This window comes from Seriola aureovittata, chromosome 23 (genome assembly GCF_021018895.1).
Source record: "Seriola aureovittata isolate HTS-2021-v1 ecotype China chromosome 23, ASM2101889v1, whole genome shotgun sequence".
NCBI classification, from domain to species: domain Eukaryota; kingdom Metazoa; phylum Chordata; class Actinopteri; order Carangiformes; family Carangidae; genus Seriola; species Seriola aureovittata.
The window spans coordinates 15,331,988-15,357,860 of NC_079386.1; the positions used below are offsets into that span (position 1 = coordinate 15,331,988).

The 25,873-nt window shown below is 42.3% G+C and overlaps 1 protein-coding gene across 4 annotated transcripts in view; it reads right to left on the reverse strand.

The window, feature by feature from the left end:
* htr2cl1 (5-hydroxytryptamine (serotonin) receptor 2C, G protein-coupled-like 1) overlaps positions 1 to 25,873 on the reverse strand; it is a 111,309-nt gene that overhangs the window by 19,446 nt on the left and 65,990 nt on the right. For 3 of the 4 annotated variants that reach the window (XM_056369459.1, XM_056369461.1, XM_056369458.1), the window contains 2 exons: positions 8,881 to 9,038; positions 2,877 to 3,956 (listed from right to left, as the gene is read on the reverse strand). In XM_056369459.1, the coding sequence (XP_056225434.1) occupies positions 2,877 to 3,282 (406 nt within the window). In that variant the 5' untranslated portion in view covers positions 3,283 to 3,956; positions 8,881 to 9,038. The remainder of the gene's footprint in view (positions 1 to 2,876; positions 3,957 to 8,880; positions 9,039 to 25,873) is intronic. The other variant, XM_056369460.1, reaches the window with a different exon arrangement.

Genomic DNA, 25,873 nt, shown 5'->3' on the forward strand with positions numbered 1-25,873 from the left:
CGTAGGGATCAATGCAGTCAAGTACCAGTCTGATGGGGTAACACTGCAAGTATGGATCCAGGCTCCATTCAAGTGTGTGTGCGTGCGTGTGTGTGTGTAGCGACTGGTGTTCTTTTGTGGGTGTGTATATAAATGACAGAGAGACACATGGCCTATCTGTCTCGATGTGTATGTGCATCAACAAATAGAGAGAAGAAGACAGACTTGTCAGCATTTTTCTTTCTTACTGTGTGTGTGTGTGTGTGTGTGTGTGTGTGTGTGTGTGTGTGTGTGTGTGTGTGTGTGTGTGTGTGTGTGTAACATTGATTACCGCCGTGGGCAATGTGCAGCAGCAGCGGCTTGAACTAACAGACAGACACAGAGAAAGTGAGCAAGTGTGTCCATTGACCATTAAGCAGCAATCAACCTTCCCTGTCCCCTATTTAGTATTCCTGAAGGATGCCTGACAGCTACAGAGCAGAGACATGAATACAGCAGGTTTGGCCAAGTTGTGCTGAGAATACAAAAGAGCTTCAGGACAAAACGACTGAAGACAGAAGAGGGAGTAAAGATTTCATCTGAGTACTGTTCCCCTGTGTGTAGATCCACATCGGCATTTTTATTTTGGCTTGTAAAAGGTGGAAATTTATTTCAGCACTGAAATAATATTTCTGGTGATTAGTTTTTTTCATAACTTGTTTTTGTACTTCCACAAATTTGAGGGTCTCATAAGGCCTGTTAGGCCTGAGCATGGGTGAATCTCCATAAACACTGAAAACTACATTTCCCATAATGCAACTAAAAAACAAAACAAAAACAAAATCTGGGGCGTGGAGTCAGAAAGTGAAACCACATCTCTGCTCGAGGTCAGCAGCTCGAGGCTACGTTAGCGAATCACACTCGAATCTCTTTCTCTCAATTTGCTGGTGGTCGAGTTGCATTGTGGGTAATGTAGGCACCAGGTTTTCAGAACGATGAAAATGGGAAATAAAAAAGCTGATATCTTTGGTTCTGCTGCTTCGAATTGTCAATAATGAGTCTGACAATGTCACATGATGGCAAAGCCAAGCCGAAAAAACCCTGCTGACATCATCAGGGTTATTCTCTCAAACTTTTGTCCTATCAAGATAACATCTATGTTGACTCGTCTGACTCTGGCTTTCTCTTCTGTTACACTGGCAAAATTGACCATGGTGATAACGCTTCGGCTTAAATGGCGTCGCTGTTTGCACTGAAACTCAGTTAATTAAAACTTTTTCTGCAAGAGACACAACACGAACATGTGACGTCGGCTGGTAACCGAGGAGACTCCCCGCATCAGCGTCACTGTCAAGACGGACAGAAATCCAAACTGAATCACAAATCATTTAGCAGCAACTGAGCCTAATGATCTATTTTCCAAATTTGTTGGCCTGTCATGATAATATCTGTGACAGCTTATTCATATTTAGCTGTCTCTGCTGACAGCAGATTAGAATGACATGTACTCTGTCTCCTTAAACCGTGATGTTCTCACACATCACGCCTGTGCAGTCTCACAGAATTAAGACGAATATTGAATCAAATTATTCCCAGATGTGATGGTGTCTGAAAATATTTTTTGGCCCAAAGATTTGGCTATAATCAATATTTTTATAACAATCCATTAAATGTGAAAGTTCAGACACATACTTGCCTGGAAATGCTGGAACAATGATTACAGATCATATTTGTGTGCTGACATTATTTCTACTATGTATATATATAATATTGTTTGGACCTAATGTTTTTAATTGATCTCTTAAAGCTGCGCTTATCAGTAGTTTCACAAATGGATCATTAAACCATAGAGAAATCTTATCTTTGTTAGCTTTCTGGAGCATTTTAGCATCCTTCAGCTAATTGTTTTGGTTTTCAGATCCACAACTTAACTATCTTTGTTCAGTTAGCGACATTGTTGGCTGCAGCAGAACAGCTCTGATAAACAGCTACTGAAGTTACATTACTTGCCCAGCCCCGAGCGACTGACTATAGTCTTTAATTCACAAAAATAAGGGCTTGACAATGGACATTGACTAGACTGCTGTGACACTTGACTTACTTGAGACTTGACTCCCGAAACACATGACAACAAAACCATAAAAGTCTGTGATCAGTTCTGTGATGGTGACATTTACAGGTGCAGAGTAGGAAATACACCTTTCCTTTGTGGTGCTAATGTGAAAACCTGGTTGCAATATTACTATACATTTGAGAAGAAATGATACACACATAGGCCCCCCCCCCCCCCCCCCCCCACACACACACACACACACACACACACACTCCCCCACTCCATCCGATTAAGATAATGCTGGCATTAACGCAGAACCCTGGCACAGATATTGTAAGCAAGAACAGCAGTTGATATCTGGTACGATATTGCAATTATCAAGTGGCATCCTCCGGGTCTTGTTTAAGTCACAAAATAACAGTGTGCAACGTCTCGGAGAAGCAATAATCATTTCAATAATTGCGCTGAAAAATGTTCTGAAATACTGACATTCAGCATGTGACAGTGTGCTGGCAACAGCTGGTGAGTGGGTGGATGCTCAAGATCAGGGGCAAGAATTAGCAGTGAAGATTGTTCAAATATTGTGTGATTTTATAGGCGTCTATCTGTCTTTTTATGATTAGACCAAGAAAGCGTAAAGACTGAAATCAGTAATTACAAGCACTTATTAGCCTTTAGCTAAATACACCACACAGTTACGCATGGTTGTAGACTTTAAGTCTTGTTAAATGTAATTTTTTACACTTTTTTACACTAGTGAAAAGGGTGTAAAAGGTTTACATTGGGGAAACTAAATCAACAACCTTGAATTTTGGTGTTTGTTGCTTGTTCAACTTCTATGAGAAGTATTTTTCTTGTGACTCACCATAGAGGATGTTGATTAAGGAGATCGGCATGACCAGGATGCCCACGAGCATATCTGCCACAGCCAGCGACCTCAGGAAGAAGTTGGTGGCGTTTTGTAGCTTCTTCTCCAGCGACACCGCCAGGATCACCAGGATGTTGCCGCCGATCGTCAACGCGATGATGACGAGAATGAGCAGCGCCGGCCAGTTTTTCTCTTTGATCACTGCCCTGGTGATTGACTCCTGGGTAAAATTGTCCAGGCCTGCACTCATGGCCGCCGCGCCTCCCGCACCAACGCTCCCCCAAGGCAGGGTTTGGTTAAGGTCCAGGGGGTTGTTGCTCGGCCAAGACATCCGACCTCCCACCTCCAGAGAGGAGGTGGTTGTGCTGAACCCTCCAAGGAGAGCCCTTGCTGGGCCACCCATCCCAAAGAGAGACCCTTACGCTGGAGGAGCTTGAACAAAGGTGACGGAGAGGAACTCCCCTGGTTTTAATCCACCTTTTTCACCAGCAGAGGGAAGAAGAAGGTGGAGAGAGGCTCACGGTACATTGAGTTTTAAAGTGTGTCTTTAACCAACAGCACACTATCAAAGATTGATAAAACCAGGATCTGGGGGAAGGGGAGAAAACAGGGAGGGCTCAACTTGGGGAATGGGGAATGATGGGGATGGGGAAGAGGGGATGGGGAGGAACTAGCTACAAGTGTTCTAGAGTTGTACTCCAGTAAAGTCTTGCTAGCTGCAAACAGCCTCAGATTGTTCACTGAGGGTTGAATCTCCCATTTCTTGCCAATAAATCAGTGGCGACGCGTTCTCAAGGTATACGAAGATGAGTCAAATCGCCTTGTGTTGCTTCTTGCTGTTGAATCACATCCACCTCATGATGTAGCTAAGAGTTTAAGAGTCCCTAATTCGGAGCTAAAAACTGAATTGTTCATATCCATGGCTGCTGCTTTCTGTATCCACCGGTCCACCAGATCTTTGCCGGATAGTTTTAGTATCTGAAATCGGCTGTAAGTGTCGCTGGTGTGGTTGGTTGTATCCAAGGTGTTGCAAGTGGCTTTTCTTCTTTGAGGTCAGAGTTGGAGGATCAGGATGTTCTGTGGAAGAAATAAAAAAGAACAACAAGAACAACAAAAAGAGATCAAATCTTTTGAACTTCCTGTTTCTACAGTTTGTATTGCTCAATCAAACTTTCCTCTCTTACATCGTCCTGACTGTCCGTCTTTGTGTATTCTTACTTTCCAGTTTCCCTCCACATTTACACATGCATTGATCTTTCCAGCGTTCCTTCCATTTACCCTCATTCATGCTTTTAAATTTTTCCATCCTTCCTTTCTGACTTCCATTTCTTTCATTTAAATTCTCCACCAATTTCCTTGATTCCTATTCCCAAACTTCCCATTTTTTGCTTCCCTTCCACTATTCCCGCATTTCTCCCTCCATCTCCACCCATCTACCAACCCACCCACTCAGTTCGTCTTCTTTCCCTTCTTTTCTTTGTTGTTTGCCTCCTCACAGCGGTTCTTCTTTTACTGGACTTATTCATGATATTGTCTGTGATCCTAATAAAAGTTTTAGAGAGAGAATGACTACCATACATATATATACGTATATGCCGCATTTAAAAACAGTCATTTAAAATAAACCAAGGGAGATGAAATGAAACAGAAGCTTTGATGTTTACGCAGTGTGTGTGTGTGTGTGTGTGTGTGTGTGTGTGTGTGTGAGTGCGTGTGTGTGTGTGTGTGTGTGGTGTGAGCAGAAGCACTGGCTGTCCTCTCTATTTACCCTTACCACTCAGACGGCTTAGTGATTTAGCACCTCATAAATGTCTTCAAGGACAGGTGGAATAGTAAGAGTGTGTGTGTGTGTGTGTGTGTGTGTGTGTGTGTGAGTGTGTGAGAGAGAGTGTGTGTGTGTGTGTGTGTGTGTGTGTGTGTGTGTACATACAGTACGTCTGTCAGTGAGACAAAGCGTGGAAGGCTGAAAAACCAATGGGACATTTTTTCAATATGTGTGGGCGCATGTTTAAGAATGAAAAGTGAATGGGTGTGTGCGCTTCCCATGTGTGTTTCCTTCTGTGTTTGTGTGTGTATGTGTGTGTGTGTGTGTGTGTGTTGGAGATAAAAAGCCAACACATCTCCAGACGGACCCAGGCCTCCAGCTGAAATGTTTTAGTGGGTGTTGAGTCTATGATAATACAAGCAGAATAGAAGAGGCCAAGTGTGCGTGAACATATTTCACTCATTGCTATAAGCACAAACATCAAACCGTGTCTTTGCGTTTCTTCACACTGTGTGGGCATGTTGACTTTTCCATTGTCTAATGTGAATCCATTGTATCTCAATGTGTGCGAGCGTATTCATTTTTTTTGGTTTTGCTTTTGTTTGTCTAAATGAATGTTCATGCATAAATTAGCCATCAAGGTGTGATTATGTGCAAACATCATCATTCTTTCAGGTTAATGACGTGTGTGTGTGGGCAGACGCATTGTATGTTCCTTCTTGTGTTATCTGCAACAAGTCCTCAAACCTAAGAAAACGACCAATCATAACAAGTTGTTTGCAGCCTCTTCCAAAACCGACCCACACTGTGTGACCTTCAGAAAAAGTGATTCATATGACTTGTTTTCTGATCTGCATCCTCTGTGTTTGTAGGAATACTTTGACATTTTGAGAAATATACCTACTGACTTTTACACCAAGAATTCATTGAGAAGATCAGTAACACTTTCATGTCTAAACAACCTACTGCTCATGTTGGTCTTATTCTTCACTTCACTTTATATTAATAACCACGTCCAGCGGTCGGATGGGGGGAAGATGGAACAGTTAAACCACAGTGTTGCCTCGCCATCTGCTGATCTACTTTTTCTTTTTTTATCTCCGCCAAGTAGGTTATGTTTTCACTCATGTCTGTTTGTTTGTCAGCGGGATTACGCAAAAAGAACTGAACTGATTTACACTGACCTTGGTGGAGGCATGGGGCATCGGCCAGGGAAGAACCCATTCAGTTCTGGGGCAGATCTGGACCACTTATTATCAATTAAATTTTTTTCCCTTAAGTCTGGTGCATGTTGTTTTGACTCTAAAATATATGATCAATATTATTCATGAGCATCGTTTAAAACTTTATTTCCTCATGATGAGAAAGGGTTGGGTCATAAGGAACTAATATCGATTGCAGGTTAAATGTATGTGAATCACGGTCTCCACTGTCAGAGTCAGACACTTTGCATTCAACCATCTATCCTGCTCTTCCAAATAGGATTAAGTATGGAGGTCCATTCTTGACCTCGTAACCACAATGTTCGCTTACTTTGCTATTCCCGAGGCGTTGTGCTGTATCTCACCCGTATCACCTGTTATCACTAGTCGGAATGAGGAAGTTCCGACCATATCAAACAGCGTTTTCCCCTCATATTCAATCATTCTCAAAGCAACTTCACCACTAACTTTGACCTCGGCTTCGGTTTAATCCAACTGGGTCATTATTTAAGTCCTGGAAAAAACCTTTCAGCAACAGGAAGCTTACAGTCCAGTCAGACACGTCGACATCGTCAGCCGTTTAGAGGAGGCTGTAAACCACACTCTCTATCAGGATTTATTGATTATTTGTCTTGGCCATGTCTATGCTGAAAAAAACTAACAAAAAAAAAGTGCAGCATATAGTCAATATGAACAGTAAAGAGGAGTCGTGGGGTTTCTTGAAGCTCAAGTCCTTAATTCCTTAATGAGGTCGCTGTATGCATGAGTCTAAGTGATGGTAAACAACATTATAATAAGGTCTTGGTTGAAAATCAGTAGATGCTTAAAGAAATGAAAATGCAACAGGAGAAAACTGCAAACAACTTTAAATAAGAATAGATATGAGATGGTAGATAAGGAATTATATGTGTGTATTTGTACATGTTGGAATGTGTGTGTGCGTGTGTGTGTGTCACCTCTGCACTGTTCAGTGAATTGGACAGACTGCTCCCTATCTCGTCCTCTCAGGGAGAGTATCAGCATAGTTCACAGGAAACTAAAGAGCACTGCAGGCGAGCCATTTAACCAGTCTGATAAAGCAGCAATACATCACAGAGAGAGAGAGAGAGAGAGAGAGAGAGAGAGAGAGAGAGAGAGAGAGAGAGAGAGAGAGAGCGAGGAGGAGGTGAGGGAGAGCCGGAGGAGGAAGGTTAGATGGAGAAAGGAGTGGGAAGATCAAGGAAAAAGGGATTGAGGAAACACACGAACGAGAGGGAGGGAAAACTGAACCAATCCCTCGACTACCACAGGACACTAACTCGTTATTCTAACAACAATTATCTTTTCCCCTTTTAATCATCTAGTTTTAGCCTTAAACCTGGTATGAAAACACACTGTTCAAAAGTAGTTTCAAAGCCAAGATTAGACGCAGCCTGAGGAGCGAGTGAGCGCGCGCGCCAACCAATCAAGTCGTCCGTAGATTATAATTGGTGGTTGTGACTGTAAAAACGTTTTTTCCCACTCCACTTCCTGGAGAGAGAAACACAGATATAGCTGGAGACTCGCAGTGGATCACGCCGCTGACGCCTAGTTAAGGCACAGATGTCGCCGCCGTCGCTTTGCTTTTCACTGTGGGCGCAAATTGCTGCTGCACTCGTCGTTGGTTGAAGCCATTTCTGCCCTGCGAGATAAAACAGTGGAGGGTGACAGGGAAATGTGATGGGGGGAATGTTCTTCTTGTTAGACTGCCCTTAAAAAGGAAAACAGTACTAATTGTTTTTTGTGTTTGTGTGTGTGTGTGTGTGTGTGTGGTTTGAAGCTTAACATTCAAGGGTTTATATTTCATATCCATAAACACTTCCAGCTATAAACGTTGAATGTTAAATGATTAAACACCAACTTCTGTGACAGTAGAGACTGATACTTTGTATTGTGGCAGCAGAGGAGATGCTTATATATGATTATAATGATTATCTATTACTTCTATTACATCTTGATTGAAATGACCTGTGTTTGCATTGTTGATTCGTACTGTACGGATACACTGTGGTACATCACATTTCTTAGGAGGAATCATTTCTCGTTTGCAGTGTTTTCTATTCATAAATATTTCAGTATCACTTGCACTACTATCCATTTCATTGTAGATGCGTAAGAGCAAAGCAAAGGTCACATGATCGACTGACCAACCAGGTTCTGTTCCATAAGTAAGAAAACCTCATTCAGAATCCCACTGACACTGTGTGGCCTCACATCATGGCTCAACGGAGGAGATGAGTTGATCAGACTGCTGCATGTGGTGCGATGATAGGCTCCTTATTACAATGATATCTTATAGATCACAATCGGTGTGGGTTTTATCTTTTATGGGCCTCTCAGGATTACTGAAAATGATGTTCATGGTCTTTTTAGCTTCACATATGTGTAATTTTACTATTTTCGTGTTGCACACTTCCTGAATGATGCAGTACAAACAACCTTGTTACCAAAAAGAAACCCACTGATGTCTTCGTTAATCTGTGTCTGTGAGGTGAGCCTCACCTTGCAGGTACCATCATCAATTCAGTGTTTCAAACAGAATCCCAGCATCTAGTTCTGCTGTTTTCGTTTCATTGCCTGTTAGCACGTAGCTGTGTGCTAACTGCTGAGTATTCCTTAAAAGCTGCGTTTAAAAAAGTCACTGTTGTGATACAGCACAATCCAGTGGCCGTATATCTCCTTCAGCCACTAGCTTTAAAGCTAAGAAAATAATACTGTGAGAACCAGCGGAGCTGCTGAAAAAGCCTCCACACAAAGCGCCGCGCTGCATCGCAAGTGCAACTTTGAAGCCGCTTTATTCTGAAATATTGAGCACCGTGAACACTGAGGGTGTTACGTGTTTTACAAAGTGAAGGATCAGAAGGAGAAACACACAAAAGGAGAAAAAGGGAGCAAGAAATATCACAGAAGTAACACGAGAAAGGAGAAAGAATGAGATGGAAAGAAAGAGAGAGAGAGAGAGAGAGAGAGAGAGAGAGATATTATAAAGACAGAGACAGTAAATCCAGTCACTTACCTCTCCTCGCCTCCCGAATGATCGGCTTGACCTTTGCTTGTTGTCTCCGTCACCGGTGGCAGTGACCTCTCTCGTTCTCTCTCTCTCCCGCTGTATCAATCCCTCTGTCATCTGTCACTCCACACCTCCGGAGCGAGGGATCAGCACCATCCATCTGCCTGCAGAGAAAGACGGAGGAGAGAAAGAGAGAGAAAAAAGAGAGACACTTTGACTTTTGATGCTCTTTTGTGGAACATTTCAGATCAAAACTGAGGTAAAAGTGAGTGAAAACCTCCGGAAACCAGCAACTCCCACACACACACTCCCACACACCAGCAACAACCACAACAACACAGCTGAATGCACCAGTAATCTCCAGTTCTTTCATCCAACACAGGCACCCTGTCGTCAACAAACACACTCCAGAATCTTATGGTGAGATAAGACGATTCTTAACTTCAACCCGTTTGTCGCAGCAAGAAAAACTGTTGTATGAAAAATTATTTTCATGCAATATTCAATATGTTTTGTGCATATCTCCTTACACCTTCCCACGTCACATGTTCTTTGATCAAACCTGTTTTCTAAAGTAACACAAGGTGAAATCCTGTAATTTCACAAGATCAAATGAAAAGCTGACAGAAGAGCGACAGTAATTTGACACTGAACTGACACTGCGGCTGCTGCTCTTTGCTTTTCCTTCGTAGAAACCTCATAAAAACATCATGAGAACACATTAACATGAGGGATTTAAGAGGAACATTGTTGTAAGATGCTCAAATCACATTAACAGTCACGAGCCTCCAGAATCTCGCACAGGATCGTGTCCCGATGCGTGACAGCGTCGCTCTTTGATTTATTTATTTCTCTGTGTGGACGGTGTTGTGTCACATGGGTCATTTTCATCAGTGCAGCCACTAAGCCATGAGGCCACCTAATGGACTGCACAGATGGAGCGCCATTACAACGAGATGGATGGACTGGATGGAGGAAGGAGGACGAAATAAAAACGTACCTACTTAGTTATAATGCATTCTCATACAGCAAACCTAAACTCTGACACTAAACAATGACTGCAGATTCATGAATGTGTTATCCCAGGGGTTGCAGGGTTATGCATAATATATAAAACTCTATTTACACATTCCCCTCGTAGCTGAAAGCATTGCAGGAGGGAGGAACAAGGAAGTGGCTCATTAACACCAAATAACATTAACATAACATTGCAGTAGTAATATATTAGAACATTAGTCGTGGTACAAATATACTTTCAAAACTTTTGAAACAAAATGCTAAGTTTACAGGGCTGTATACTGTACATGTTTTCAGAGGCTTGTTACTGCAGCTAAAACTGACTTCATGCTGTTTAATTGGGTTATTTGTGTCTTTGCAACAGGCTGTAAAGACGGCTGGTTGTTGCACGATAATTTACAACCCGGGACTGTAATGAGCACGTCTGAACTTTCCTGTAACAGTTCTTTCATTTTTCAGCTTTAATCCATCTGCATCTGTTTCTGGAAAAAAAAGAAAAGCGAGGTGCACTCACTTCTGTGTGTGTTTATGTCTTAATGCACATTTTTGACAAACGAAGTTGACTCGATCCCAAACGAGGGCCCACACTGCATGTCAACCGCATCTCCGAAACTGAAGTTGACAGTGTTGCAGAGTAGCAAGTTTACTTTTGGCAACTCCGCTAACCAGCATTTTAGCATAGCTAACCAAAACCAGTGAAAAAGAATGTAGCGTTTCCAGCAGCTCGACATTTTCCTCCACAGGCCAGAAGGTTGAATGTGTTTAAAAAGTCAAAGTGCCAAAGTGCCAAAGTGATGTAAAAGGCCATTAACACAAAGCTGCACTGCTAATGTGATAGCACATAATCCCTCCATCTGTGAGCGTGTGTGTTTGTGTGTGTGTGAGTGTGACAGGGTGATGGGTGACTGAGTGGTATTGTAACTTAAAGATATTCTGTCTCTGTCGACTGCTGTGACGGATCGCAAGAAGGAAGGATGGAAGATGGAAGTGCAGCTCTGGAAGTGTATATATCTGTCAGTGTGTCAGTGTGTGTGTGTGTGTGTGTGTGTGTGTGTGTGTGGGGGGGGGCACATCGATGTGTCGAAGGCATTACAATGCAGTGTGTAAAATTGGGCAGACAGATAACAGCGTGTTCGCTCTGAGACGCAACGGAGAACAGAACAGAGCGTTCCTTAAAGCAGTCGAGAGACTCCAGATTATACACAGGAGGAGAGAGAGACGAGCCTTCGGGTGCTGCAGAGAGAGAGAGAGAGAGAGAGAGAGAGAGAGAGAGAGAGAGAGAGAAGAGGAAGCCGTAGAGGACAAAACTCAAAGATTCAAAGTATACAAATGACAGACGATGACAAAAGCCGGAGAGAAAGAGAGAGAGAGAGAGAGAGAGGTGAATGAATGTGAGAGAATGATTGCACGGGGAGCAGAAGAAGGCAGCGCTGAAGAAGAATATTAATGGATCTGTGTGACAGGGTTTTACTACTGTTGTATTTTAAAAGAGAGAAAGACTAAGAAGGGAGGAGGGAGGCAAATAAAGTTAGACTTCAAGGAGAAAGTTAGGACACAGGAAGGAAGGATTGAATAAAGGTTTCTAGTGTTACGGTATGAATTCTTGAGTTATGGCCAGAAATGTGAGGTCACAGTGACCTTGACCTTTAACCTTTCACCACTGAATTCTAATCAGTGTGACACATAAGCTGTGTCCCACTTCAGGTGTCGCATCCTGTCTGACCTACGGAGGATGTTCGCGTTCTGTCGCTAAGCGCGGCTCCTGTCACCTAGCAACCTTGACAACACTTAACTTTTTTTTAGTCACCACCTTTCTCACCGAAAGACAGTTGAGGTAAAAAGCGGAAACAGCAGCCTAAAGCTTTAGGAGCTTTCGATCATATGACTTGATCTTCACCAGCAGATGTTGCCCAGTTGTTTTGGAACTTTTGTTTTTTTTTCCTTGACCACTTTAAGGTCCAGGATGACCTGCGCTGAGAGCAGCGCCACCTCTGCAGTGAGATACCGGCTCCGAGCTGCTTCCACTGTGGTCTCCCAGTTCATTTGGCAAAGACGTATTGATGTTTAATTACAACCTTTAAGTTCATATAGCTGGTGTCTCGCTGTGTAATTTGTATTCTTAACCCCAAAGCGAGAGAAAAGGAGGGATGTTAAGGAGAAGGGAAGTGGATGAGGAGGATAAGCAGTGAATGGAGGAACGGAGGAGAAATGGGAAAATGTCACTCAGGAATCGATAAGTGAGGGCGATGATGAAAATGGAGCGTTTTTCATCACTATCTGCGCTACGAGAGAGATACACACTCGCAAACAGGGAAGCTACAACCACTCAACCATGGAGAACACACACACACACACACACACACACACACACACACACACACACACACACACACAGAGACTCATTATGTTTCCTGAATGGCCTCTTGGCTATTAATCAGAAACAGACCTGAGACCCCCCCTCCCCCCCCATACATTTATCAGCTAGTATCACTCAACTGAGGGAGAGAGAGAGCAGGAGACAGAGAGAGAGAGAGAGAGTGCACATACTGTAAAGAGTGAATGAAACACAAAGGGAGGAGGTATTGAGTGAACGTGAGATTGGGAATGTGAGAAGCAGCGTCCTGCTGAGAGAGATTAATTAAGTCTCAAATAGAAAGAGACAGAAGACAGATTACAACTGAATGTTAGAAATGCCAGGAGGGGAAATCAGAAATGTTTCCCTCAGCTGGGTTGAAACACCAAGGTGAAAGTACATCTAAATAATCTGTTATGAGAAGTTGAACTGTGTTTGTGCTTTAACGTCAGCTGATGTGTTGGTTTAGAGGGAAAACGGTTATCTGCCGTCTGAAGGAAAAACATGCAGTGTCAGGACTTCAGCAGGTTAAAGGTCATCATAATTCATCTATTCAACAGTTGCACCCCCGTATACATTTATCATATAATCTATTTATTGACAAAAACAGTTTCTGCTTCCAGTGGATGAAAATGCTGTTTTGTTTTTATTTTTTGCAATATCTGGGAAATTGGACCTAATTTACTCGTTTGAAATGTTCTGATTCACAGATCAAATACAGATTGAAGCCCAGAGACATTTTTCAAACATTACTTATTGGTAAATGGAAGATAAATAAGGAGGCAAGGAAGTGTTTTGCGGTGTACTACACCTCTGCTCATTAAACTTTGCAAATCCGAAAACACTTGTTGTTTTTAAAGGTCCCATATTTAAAGTGTTGATCCGTAAGAAGATATTTTTGTGGTTTTAAGAACCAAAAACCATCTCGCTGTAGTTTTACATCTCCTCTCTCAGGCTTCTCTCTCTGGAGATGTAGTAACCACACGTCAGTGAGCCAATCAGAAGAGAGGAGGCCCTGAGCACACGCAGAGAATGAAGGGCTATATTGTATGTTTGTTGTTAACCTGGTGTGTAGGACAGTTGTGGAAGTCATTAATCTTTTTAAACACACTCTCTGACCCTGAGTGTGTGTGTGTGTCAGTCTCTGTCTCTGTATCTCCCCTTTTGTCTGGCAGAGCTGACTTGCTTTGATTAAAAGTTATGACACTGCAGCAGTGAGAGGAGAGAAGACACGGCTCTTCCAGACAAGTCCTCTGAGTGCTGAATTTGAGTGTGTGCAAAAAAAAACTAAAAACTAAAAAACACACTTCCACGTCAAGTCTTTTGTATGAGCGTGTGTGTCCATATCCTCAGTGCTGCTGTCAAAAATGACATTAAAGTGCATTCGCTGCGTCAACAGCAACAACAGTCGGTACTCTGGGCGCGGCGAGCAGAGCGGCTCAGTGACATCCAGGCACTCAGAGAGGAGAAAGGTGTTAGGAATGGGTTTTCTCCTCTGCAGCTGTTAACAGCCTGTTTGGGAGTTACTGCTCAACCAAACTTTGGTTAGCTTGTTAAACATCTCTAGTATATGGTTTTGACTTGATGTGAAAGATGATTAGACGAAAGATAAGTCCCGCTGGAACGTGAACTTTTCATTTAGTAATTATGTTAATGGTTTTATTTGATCACTTAAAGCTGCACTGATTGGTAATTTTGTACCGACAATGGATCAGACCTTGGTTGTCATGGTTACAATAACAAACACGCAGACTGTGGCGAGAGCGGCGTACCTACTGTGGTCCGCTGAGGTTACTTAATAATGGTCATGACTTGGTTAAAACGCTACTTGGTAATGTTTAGGAAAAGATCGTGATTTGGGTTAAAATAAATACCTCCTCAACATTACACGATCTTTGTCGTCATGGTTACAATAATAACAACAAACGGTCATGGACAGTAGAAACAACATGAACTGCTACTGCTATTCATATTCCTGTGTTTTCTTGACGCCTTCCTCCGACTAAACCTCCTCCCAGGTATGTGTGTGTGTGGGCGTTTACACAACACATGACTGAAATCTCCCTGTTGCACCTGTCGAGGCGAATCATCCCCATTCTTATTGGAGCACTGGGTATGGTAAACGTCCCGTAATCAGGCCTCTGCTACAACATCAACCTGAAAGGAGGCCTAATCGTAACTGAAACACATGCGGGTCTGCAGGGCCTTCATATCTTTAAGCTTTCATTTATATGTGCTGGCTTTTTTCTTTTTTTTCTTTTTAATCTCTGGTAATTTATCAAATCCATTGCACAAAAATGAAACACCCCTAAGTTTAACCAAAGCAATCAGTACTTTTCCAGTTCTGTATTGTGAAAGTAATAAAGGCAGCGGCTCCGGTGGGAACTATGTTGTGAGTAACACCGTGGAAAATGAGAGACTGTTGGTTGAGTTGATTTCCCACCACGGGGAACATGTGAAAAGAAAGACAGAGAAAGAAGGAAGGAAAGAGAGCGCGGGCGGGAGACTGAAGGCGAAATATGCTCGAGTGTGGCTTCTTTGTGTGAGTGTGTGCTTGTGTGTTTGGTGACTCCTGTGAATAGCACTATTATATTACTTGAGTGTGAAGCGTGATACACACTTTTAGCAGCATTTCTGTCATCAAGTTGTCAGCTGCATTGAATGGTTGACATGTTACGTGTTATTTAATTCCAAAGAAACAAAATATGTTACACAAATTACACAAGACAAACTAAATGTTGTTAGGTTTGGTTCAGTTCAAATAAATCGCAGACAGCCTTTTCTCAGTCGCTTCATGTTCCAGGTAACACAAGCTAAATCTTGTTTTATCGGTGCTGAGAATCTCTGAGAGGATCAGGGATGCCATAACTTTCTGTTGAGCCGTGTGGTCTTGTTATAAATGAAATGTCTGTGATGGGAGGTTGGTAATAAAAGAGAGGAGGAAGCCCACACACTGGATTTCAACCACAAGAAAAGCCTGAGGAAACAAACAGAGGGATCAGGACTGGGCTGCACCAGCCGGCCAATCTTCAAACTATCTGTAGGTTTGTGTGTAACATCTCTTTGCACCAGTTCGTTTAAAATAGATTTAAATTTCAAAAAATGTTTTAGCAAGTATCAACTCTGATAATGTGCAAACCCACGATAAAACAGCTGTAGCTGTATCCAACCAAATCTAGCCTGTCAACAGGAAGTCACTAGCATCACCAGCTAACAGCTAACTAGCTTCAAATGTAGTTTGTTGAACATAACGTGAAGTTAATTAGTGAGGCGGAGACTTAATGAAAACTCGATCTTGCCATACACAACGCCTACACATATATGCAGAAACACACACAGTGTCTGCACACACACATCTGAAAGAGTCTTCTGATGTTGCATAAGCTGCTGCAGCTGAGGAGGAACACTGACCACTGCTTTGTAACAAGGAACCAAACTAAATATAACACGGTTTTGTCTGAGCGCTGCGATTGGTCGAAGGCGTGCTCCAGCTGTGCCCATAATTCCCCATAAAGCACGGCGTTCCCTCCTGGAATGTAAATACAATACTTCTCCTGCTGGACTGTGTGCGGCACACCAGATGGTGTCCAGTCGTAGCTTAGGTACATAATGTGTCTTTGTGTGTGTGTTTGTGTGCACTCAAGTCTGGGTGTTTACACAACGGGGAGTTTTCATTGGAGCAATCTGATTGGTCGAGCACATGTCCCAGATGTGCCGGCTAATGCCCGTAATGCACGGCTAGTTGCTTTTTATTGCCTTTTATTGCTCGTCGGCTGATCTTTTTGGTTTCTACTGTTTTAAAGTTTTTAAAGTCAACTTCCTCTTTGTTTGTTGCTGTTGTCGACCCACTTTTCCCTTTTCCTTCCTCCTTTGATTGTAGGTATTTCTGGCCGACTACAGTATGTGTCTGTCTCTGTGTATGTGACCCCCCCCTCCCCCCCTGAATCCCTGCTTCACTGGCTTATACTTTACAGCTTAAAGTGTCAGAGGTGGTTTTATCACAATGAGCCTTTCATTGACTCCAGAAATCCTCTTTGCCTTCACCGCCCCTTTTCCTCTCCTCCCTGCTTCCACACATCCACTGATGTTATTGCAGTTATTATTGAAAATTCTGTGTGTTTTTCTGTTTTGTACTGACAGCAAATGACGGCAGTTTGTTGTACCAGGACTATCATTACCTGAATGCCCAGGTGAAGGACTGATGGTATGTTTCTCTGCTTGCTTGCTAACCGAGTAGCAGAGCCCAAAAGCTCCATCTGGATAAATCCTGGACTCACTGATGATGACTAAATGTCTAATAATGTCCACCCTCACTGGCAGCTATAGGACAACCGAATTTAAACAACTCTGAACGTAAAGTTGAATTCTTGGGGCAGCTGTCTACTGTTCCTGCGTTTCCTGTCTGTCTCCATCCAATAAAGGCACAAAAATAACTTCCTTGTTGTAGAAATTTGCTGGTAAGTCAGGGATGAGTTTGCTGTGTTTTTATATTTTCATAAGTACATTGACTTACAGATCCAATACTGATCCAATCAGATAAACATGAGCAGTGATTAAACCCTGCAGGCAGCTCAGACTGTCTGATCACACAGAAGGAAGCACTGAAAGCCAAATGAAAGCGAACCACACTGAATTAAATTACACAGTGGGTGAGTTTGGACAACAGACTGTGTTATAAATAAAAATAAGCTAATTCTGACTTTAAAACTGACTTTCCATCCATCTCTTACTCTTCCCATCCCTGTTTCCATCCGTCTATTCTCCCGCATGTCACACAGTGGACCTATAGCTGAATGGGATGATGGGGCCTACTTCTGTTTGGGCTCTGTAGGTTTTAAAGGTAAGGAGACATTATGTAAAAACTACAGGGACAGGACACAGATGGTAACTCGTACATGCATGTGCACATACATTACATCTATAATGATGCATACTGTGCTGGAAAATGTATTGATACATGACACAAAAACACTCACTCACAGATTCTGTTGAGCTACATACATACGTGCATATCCTGTATGTGCTGTATATGCAGACTAAAGTGGTGTTTTCAAAAGGGAAACTCACAAACTTAAAGTAGCTACAAGCATTTTAGCCATTTTCTTGTCTTTAAGCTAATTGTTTTGGTTCTCTAACCTACAACTTTACTGATTGGCATCATTTAAAAAAATAACCCTTGTAACCCCCCTGTACACTGTCTGCTTAGCACCAAACAACAGTCACACAAAGCTAGTGAAAAACATGGTGCATATAGTGGAGCATCTAGCAGCTAATGAGCCACATAACTCCCTTAGTTGTTGGTGGTGACCAAAGCAGAGCTAAAAAGAGAGGGAATATTGGACTTACATTCATGAGGTGGACTGAAACTCGACTCCAAATGAATGCAAGTCAGGTGAGTGCAAGAAACAAGAGCTGTCAGATGATTAGACACGGTTTAAATGAAGGTAAGTAGCGACTAAATAGTAGCTAACGATCAAAAACTGCTTTATTTGGATGTAAAATCAGAAGTTAGTGCATCCAAAATATAAGCAAAAATCCCTCATTGCACAGGAAAACTGTGACGCATGTGTGCAACAGACACTTCTGATAACATTCATGTTGGTTGCATGTTGAATCAGGGATCAGATTAAACAGATACTTGATGCAGCAAAGTGATACAAACTGAAAAAAATACACATTTCTGCACAATCTACAGACGACGCACAACTCGACTTTCACAACCTTCCATTTCAGCACAAGGTGAAGCAAGAAGTCCTTGGCTTTTATTCAGAGATAACATAATCAACAGTGAGCGAGTGAAAGGAGGCAAATATGTCAACAATGTGTGTGTGTGTGTGAGAGAGAGAGAGAGAGAGAGAGAGAGAGAGAGAGAAAGAGAGAGAGAGAGAGAGAGAAAGAGAGAGAGCTTGTGTTTTGTACAATCTGTTCCAAAACCCATGAAAGCTTTTCTTCTACCAAACAAACCACGAGGATAAAAGCTCTTTCACTTCGACTTTTTTTTTTTAAGGCCGTCATGTGCATGTGTATCGTGATTGTGTCGGTGTGTGAGTTTGTGTTTGTGTGATGTGCGTCGTGCTATAAAAGTGCAGAGAAAGCTAATCTGTTCACACACAAGCTGCAGGGTTAACAGCTCGCACATGATGATTCTGTTAATACACGACATGTTCTCCAGCAAAAGATTGATCCAATATGTGTGTGTGTGTGTGTGTGTGTGTGTGTGTGTGTGCGTGTGTCAGCTTCTGTCTGTGTACAGCTAATGTCTTCATATGTTTTTTATATATGTGAAATACCTTTGTGACACACGCACACACACACACACACAATCCTCTGTGTATGCAAATGTCACTGCGGCAATAAACAAAAGTAATAAATGAAGACGTTATTTATAGGAGATACATTTTGTTACTATGCATGGGATTTATACAACACAAACACACACACACACACACGCACACACACACAGAGTCCTGAGGGAACACAGTAAGAACATCATCCCCCATTGCTGTGATTATGTCGAGCTATAAGATGATCAGTTATCCTCCTCTGTCCCTCCACTCACACCCTGAGGTATTAAGATGGATTACAACTGTGTGTGTGTGTGTGTGTGTGTGTGTGTGTGTGTGTGTATGCATTATGTAAGCATTATTTCTCCTCACCTAAATTGTGAATATACATATGTTAATATGTGTGTATGTGTATATTGTTAGAATTAAAGAATTGAACACAGCTTCCTTTCAGTGTTATTGCCCATAGAAACAGACTGAACTGTCTCTGCTCAATCCATTTTAGGTTTTGTTGTTCTCTCTATGATGATTTAAATATGTTCTTTAGTAAAGTGGTTGGATTATTGTAAAGATAAGAGTTGGGTTTAAGGAACAGCGTCTTTGTTGTGGCATCTTGGGGATCATTAAATCTTCATATTGTACCAGCCTGCCACTGCGAGGTGATCACGCCATATTTATTCAATTCCATACATTTCCTGGTTAGAATATGACAAGTATGAGCCACCAGGGGAGGGCAGAGAAACAACCTGATGGGAAATGAAGCTGTAAACGAGACAGAGGAACCGCAGAGGAGGACAGAAATCGAGAGAGAATAAGAAGAAGAAGAAGAAGTAGAGGCTGACAGGACTGGTCTCTCTGCAAGAAAGGCTGCCAAGGTGCTCTTTGCCCTTGAGTGGGCAGCGACACACTCCTCCATCTCTCCTGCTCTCTCCCTCTCTCTGTCCATCCATCTCTCCCCATGCCTCCCAGTAATTTTAAAGTGGAGGAGAAGAACTGAAAAGAAGACACTCGAGGGGGAGTGACACATCTCGCTCGCGCTCTCTCTCTGGTGCTCTATATATTTATCTCTCCGCCCCACACTTGTCTCTTTTCTTCAACCTCCCTTGCTTTCATCCTTTGCCCTCGATGCGACCTCTTATTTTATATAGAAGATGCTGGGGGAGTGCGAGCGGTGTCTGGAGGGTGACAGTCTAAAACTGTCTGAAATTTGGCACCTCTGAAGTATTTAAAAGTCTTAAATCCAGCTTGAAAGGTCAGAGTTTTGAACTCTGCACTAATGGGTTTATCTGTGCAGAACGTCCATGTACATTCAACAGTGCAGGAGGGACAGAAGCACAACTTGCAGCATATTTGTTTACTCCCTGTTGTCATTTGTTATACTCTGAGCGCCGCATTGGGCGTGTTCAGCCTCAAATAGGCAGCTTTCATCTTTATCCTACAGTGAAAAGTGAAAGAGTTACAGAGTCTTCTGGTGCTTCAAACTTGCCAATAATCTAATAATAAGTCATGCGGAATAACATAACATAATAAAACATATTCTCTCCATACTGATGAAATGTGAGGACAAAGAAAGCAAGCAGACAGATAAAACCTGCAAGAATCATGCAGGAGGGAAGGACGACCGTAATCTTCCTTGCCCAGATTACACAGAGAGAGGAAGTCTTCAAGTCACGGAAGCCAGGATGTGACGATGCAGGAAGAAAATGAGATAGAAACTGCTTTTCTGGAGCTCCCACTGATCCTGGGAAATAGGATAGTAACAGTTACAGTGGGACCAGTTATTCTGTGCTGTGGTGCTAGCTTTTACTGCCAACTGCTGCCTGGATTATGTTTTCTGGTGCAGTTTCTTTGGGTGCAGGAAGAGCTACATTTATGTCCCACACTCTCAACCCATAGGGAGGTGGAGGGAAGGGGTACGGTGTGTGGTTGGGTGTTAAATGTTAAACAAGATGCTAACTAGGCTAACCGTTCTGATACGTCTGCTAATTCAACCGATTTTGGTTCACAACACACTCCTCATCTGAGTCTGGGTCAGACCGAGTCTCTGATGTTTCCGCTAACACTAACCATGTCGATACGCACTGCTCTTTCACCGCTCGCCAAAACCTTGTTGGAGTTTGCATTAGCGCAACCGCTGACACTGTGACACTGCCAGCTACAAAACAGGAAGTGCTGAGTTTTGTTGACTTTATATTGATTAGGATGCCAAAGATGACATGACCGCAACCAAATTAGTATGAAAACGTGAGCTGTTGTTGCAGGCGACGGGTAATTCAGTGTTTTGTAACCCAGCCTTTATTAGCTTTATTTGTTTAGACACAGCTGTTATTTGAGAGTCTCTACAATTTGTGGTATGTAGATCAAAATGCAATCCAGGCGCTATTATGTTTCAGTTGTCAGTAGCATATTAATGTCATTTTTAGGAAACAAAGCTGCAAGCCGCAGTAGTTGACGGACAAAACTGCTGCTTTGATATGCATCAGTTCTTCGTAGTAGAGTCGCAGTCACAGTCACAACAGTTGTTCTGTGCTCTCGTGCGAGTGAACAGGTGTCACTCAGGCACAGAAATGCTCCGTGTGCACTGGCATGAAAAATCTGTAGATTGAGAAGCGTTGTCCATCTGTTGTTGATTTCGCACAAGAGCTGAAATATAAAAAAAATATGGCCGCCGGATATAGTGGTTTATTATCTGAAAACCAGACGTGACCTTCTGTAAACGGTATGACCCCCCTCCCATTGTGCTGAAAATCTTCACATCTGGTACTTCACTCCAGCAAACCGCAGCTATTATTTTCATTGAGAGAGAAAAAAATAAAAAATCGACCTGTTATATTTGCTGTGTTGCATTGAAGATATTTCCATCTGCATTGAGTCACATACATCACTGAGGCTTTTAGCTTCAAGTGCAGAAGGACAGACTATTTTTCACTTTGCACTTCCTGTGCTGGAGGTGGGTGTGATCGATTTACGATGGCCCCAGAACATACAAACACACACACACACACACACACACACACACAGACATACAGGTACTGTACATCCAAACACATTGGTGTGGAGGTCAGGTCTCTGCTGATGGATGTTGACGTTAATAGTTCAGGGGAATGGTGATAGCTGCACATGCAGACACATTTAACCTTCATTCAGCCATAACTCCATCCTCTTTATCCATCTCTTTTACCCTCCTCCGATTTCTACCCCTTTAACCTCGACCTTATTGAATTTAGAGCGTTATGCCAGTTCAATACTCCACTAATATCATTCTTCATTATTGTGTTTCACAGTTCAAGCTGTTTTTTTTTTTACTGGTATTCATTCTCAGTGTCTGTATTTAATTGACTTTTTCACCAGTCTGAGTTTTTTCTTTTTACTCTCTGTTTTCATTCCCTCTTTTTCTTTTCCTGCCATTTCATCTGGCACCTTCCTTCACATTCCCTCCCTCCCTCACATCTCGCCATGAGTTCCCCTCAGGATGAATCGTAACTACTGTGATGATCACATAAAGGGGCACTCCACAGATTTTGCACATTTTACACAAAGTAAACACAAAGGTTTTGGGGAGTACTACTGCATATGTTAAAAAGAAAAGAAGCTGCATAACGTTTGATAAATTGCCTCAGGTGATGTCACTTGATATCACCAGGTCTGAAGTTTGGAAATGAGAAATATATGGGGATGTTAAGTTAAAGAAAAGCGAGCATATCAGATTCCTTCGGCCTGCTCCTCATCTCCGCTCAAGCTATGAGCATATATCAAACCCAAACGTCCCCCTGAACCGTTGGCAGCCAAGCTGCATTGTGGGTAATGTAGGTGCCTGGTTCAGATAAGGAAAAATAATGTCTGGACAACAATAATATTGTGCTGTATCAATTTGTATCCTGTTATCAATTTTCTTGTGTTCCATTTGATTTTATTTATTTCTGAGCCTCTCTTCTGATTGGATGACTGTTTTCTAAGTGATTGAATAAAAATACAGCAGATTTCAGGTAAACACTCAGAGAAACCAAATCCTGCAAGGTTTGGATGGAGGGTCCAGGTGGGTTCGCTGTGCTGGGGGCATAGCTGAGGGCAGTGACTGCTTTGTTGTGACATCACAAAGGCACAGAAGTCCTGAGGGCTCGTTTTAAGGCTGAGTTTCTGAATACAGGCTGTGTGCATTTTGTGCAAATACTCTGATACTTTCACAGTATTTATTTAGGCTAGCTCCTAGCTTTATAATTTAAAAAAATACATGGAAATCTCACTCTCTACAATATGGGACCTTTAACTGTCCATTGTGAATCTTACAGTCAATGTTATATCGGTGGAGTACCCTTTAAATTTTTGCGACCACTACCACTCCATTCATCAATCCCTTCCCTCCCAGCCCTCTTTCACTTCCTTCAATCCGTTACTCCTGCTTCTCTCTCCCTTTCTCTAATTGGTCTCCTGGAGGTCTTCGACCGTTAAGACCCCTCCAGACCGCTCTGATTGCCCCTGACTGCGCTCGACCGAAAAATCCTTCTGCTGCTTTGACTCCCACTAATCAGGCAGTGAGCAAAACCGACGGCGCTTAAGGGCCCTCATGCTCAATGTTATTAAGATGTTGAGCTGAGGGCCTTGGATGCATACAATATATACACACACTCACACACTCAAGAAAAGAAGAGGGGCGCATACACACACACACACACACACACACACACACACACACACACTTTTCAAGACTGACAAATGAAGATGAGGCTACAAATAATCAGACAATGAACAAATAATACACAAGCAAAGAAGCGGATTTACACAAAATGAGGAAAAAGACACGGATACAAACAAAAACATAATTAAAAGAACAGTCACACACACACACACACACACACACACACACACACACACACTTGCGGGTGGGTGGAAACCAGGCTGAGCAACCGCAAAGAGGAAGAAATGAAAGAGAAGTCAGATGGAAAAACAAAAAAGGAGGAGAGCGGCAAACAGCCTTCTTTAGACCGAGCTTGAAAGAGATGAAGGAGCAGTGAGTTTGTGTTGATCATGTTGTGTGTCAGTTCCTGGAAAGGCAGCACCAAATATGTCCGACCTAACCTGTCGACTTTTAAGGCTAAAGGTATGTGCACAGCTCTAGCCACGATTTTTGTGCACTTTTTTGTGGATTGTGGCAAATCCCTGCAGCCCGGTTGGTCTTCTCAGGACAGTGGAGGTGAGTGCACGGCTGCCTATATGTGAATTATATCTTACATTTTTCAATAAATCATTGGAAAAAAAAAACTAATGACATTCATATTATACAATATATCACATTCCTACTGTTGTTTTTTATGTTTTTTTTATCCCATTGCTTTATCTTGTTAATATTCAATATCTTTATATATAAATAATGTTTATTATTATTACATTCCTTGAGATACTGACATATTTCTAGTTAACAAAGGACGATATTTCTTTTCAGGAGTATTTGATAAAGAAATCTTATCACTGCTACATCGACTCACAGTAATTGGTTTTTCTGGACAATGAGTTTGTCCAGTTGTCATGGAGATGTTTTAGTTGTTATCACGTTCATTCATATTCTAACACTTGGTCATGTTATACTATCAAATGACTGAAATTTCATATTTCGGTCAGGTGATAATAGCGAGGCAATGTGTATGACAACCGTGCAAACTACATCCACTGATGAAAGCTATGAGATGTGGTCGAAAGCTCTGGAAAAAAAAACAATAAGTGGACATTATGATACAATTTTTAATTTGTATTTCACAGTCAAGAACGAAACTTTAAAACAATTTAGACAAACTCTGTCCAGTGATCTGTATAAACTGCATTAGCATTTCTTCAAACTGAAATGTCTCATGTTCCTTCAGGCCTGATATTTGAAACACTGCAGCTCCTTTCATCATATAAACTGCTAAGGTTAGTTAGACGACAACTTCAAAATCACCCAATAACACCCAATAATAATCACTTCTCCTTCTCTATCGAGGCTTCTTTTCAAACTTGTGCTGTGCTCTGTTTTTCCTGTTTTCATGAAATGCGCTGTCTCTCTCTGAGTGATTGCTTTGTTTCTCAGCCTTGCTCTGTCTTATCGCCGCCTATCTGTGTCTGGGCGGATTCAATTTAATTGGCTTTCATTGGCACGACACACACAACGAGGCACGATCCAACCGACACAAAGCGTGGAGCGGGTCATGTACAAACAGCAAACCCACATCTGCGGCCAATCTGTTGATGCGTTTGTTTGTCTCCACATTTATCTTCATCACGGGAGGACGACATACACACGAAAACATACGGACGGAGGTTTACGTTTGTACTCACGTAAACAGATGCACAACAGCACACACAGGTAGGGGCTGATGCACTAGGAATTGAAATACGCAGCAGGGTTTATTTTGTTGAAGGTCTTTCAATCAGTCAGAGCGCTGTCACTCCTACCTGAAAAAGTGTGTGTATGTGTGTGTATGCATTCTGTCTTCTTTGTGTATATTTATGCATTTACTTTTCTTTTCTTTCTGTGTGTGTATGTGTGTGTGTGTGTGTGTGTGTGTGTGTGTGTGTAGCAGTACATCTGTGCATGTTTACGTTTTCCTCTTCTGTGGGCATATGAGCCATCCCAGGACCACAGTTTACGGTCAGCTGAGAAAGTCTGAAAAAGTGGACATCAATATTTAAAGAAGCCCGTCTTCCTCTCCATGTTCCTCCACCTTGTAGAGGAGATAAGACGGGACAAGGTCAGCTGAGTCCAGAAAAGACACAGAATCTCAAATATCTTGTGGGACAAGAAGCTGTGATGAAGAAATGAAAGGGCAAAGATTCAGACTTTAACATGAGGAAGAGGAGGTTTTTTTTCCACATGAGGAAGGGCAGTTATCAAACCGGACGCTACTGTCCTTACAATTATAATTCCTGCCATAAGCCTTTGAGGAGATGCAACAACTGTGGCATTTTTAAAGTGACATCAATGATGCTGAATAGGGGAGAGGGGGAGAGAGAGAGACAGAGAGAGAGAGAGAGAGTGCAATAGTGATTAAAGAATGTAGATAAATCAATTATGTGTGTTTGCCCCCAAGGTTAGTAAACAGCAGGTCGGCTGTGATAGATCACTGTGACTTTGTTCTCTGTATAATTCACCTGCAGAGGGACACACACACACACACACACACACACACACACACACACACACACACACCGTCTAGCTAGCTGTCATGGACGCTAACAGATGCTAACTTGACCAATGTTGAGACAGCCACAAAAGATGCTAAATCAAAACGGCACGAAGTAACCCAAGAAATAAACGCTCTCATCAAAGCAGCTAAATGAACTGTGACCTCTGTGAAGTCCGTCTTTGTCAAAG